The sequence below is a fragment of the Myotis brandtii genome, unplaced genomic scaffold, assembly GCF_000412655.1.
Source record: "Myotis brandtii unplaced genomic scaffold, ASM41265v1 scaffold760, whole genome shotgun sequence".
In the NCBI taxonomy this organism is placed as follows: Eukaryota; Metazoa; Chordata; class Mammalia; order Chiroptera; family Vespertilionidae; genus Myotis; species Myotis brandtii.
The window spans coordinates 838,464-839,326 of NW_005371038.1; the positions used below are offsets into that span (position 1 = coordinate 838,464).

At 68.3% G+C, this 863-nt stretch overlaps 1 protein-coding gene across 5 annotated transcripts in view; it reads right to left on the reverse strand.

Annotated features, from left to right (window-relative positions):
* SEMA4D (sema domain, immunoglobulin domain (Ig), transmembrane domain (TM) and short cytoplasmic domain, (semaphorin) 4D) overlaps window positions 1–863 on the reverse strand; it is an 89,596-nt gene that overhangs the window by 22,179 nt on the left and 66,554 nt on the right. For all 5 annotated transcript variants that reach the window (XM_014530688.1, XM_005883087.2, XM_005883088.2 and 2 more), the window contains 2 exons: window positions 268–443; window positions 31–187 (listed from right to left, as the gene is read on the reverse strand). In XM_014530688.1, coding sequence (XP_014386174.1) covers window positions 31–187; window positions 268–443 — 333 coding nt within the window. The remainder of the gene's footprint in view (window positions 1–30; window positions 188–267; window positions 444–863) is intronic.

Below are 863 nucleotides of genomic sequence, written 5' to 3' on the forward strand. Positions count from 1 at the left end.
CAGGTGCCCACAGCCAGGCCCCTCACTCACCGCCCCGGGCCTGGGCGAGGGCACCGGCCCGCTGTAGCGCACCCACTTGGTGTGGGACTGCTCCACGGTGGCGCTCTGCATGTACTTCCCACGGGAGAAGACCGCCTCGGCAGTGGACAGGTTGTAGGCGCACACGGCCGACAGCCCCACGTTGTTCCTGGGGAGGAAGGGCCACGTCACTGCCTGCAGGGGGCGGCGGCGAAGCGCCCTCCCCCCATCCCCCTCAACAGCACTCACAGCTGCGGGGTGAAGACCCCGTAGAACACGGGCTCCTTCAGGTCCGGGGCCCTGAGGACGAAGACGGCGCGCAGCACGTTGAAGAAGAGGCTGCCGTCCGGCCTGGAGCAGAGCAGCCTGGCCTTCAGGAAGGTGGTCCACTTCTTCTGTAAGGTCCGCAGGCCGCCCTGGTCCCCCTGAAACACAGAGACGCGCGTGGCAGGACGGGCAGACTCCCTCTGCAGGGGCCCAGCCAGCCGGGGCCCATGGCTGTGCCTGAATGAAAAGCAGCCCCAGCTGAGAGGGAGGCCTCTGCAGACACCCGTGAGCCCAGCACCCTTCCCCGCAGCTCGGGTCGCGGGTTCCCCCAACCACAGAACCCAACCCGCTGGGGAAAAGCCGCCGTGGCCTCCGGACGGCGCTTTAACCTGTCCCCGCTCGGCAACACCACGGCCCCCTCGCACGGCCCGTCCCTGTGGCTGCACATTTCCAGCTCGTGACCTGCCCATGAGGGGCCGGGAGCCAGAGCAACCCACGCACTGGCGCCCCAGTCGTCCTAGGCCAATGGGTGTAGGTCTGGTCTCCCCCAAATGTTCCTCCTGGCAGAGCAGGTCTGC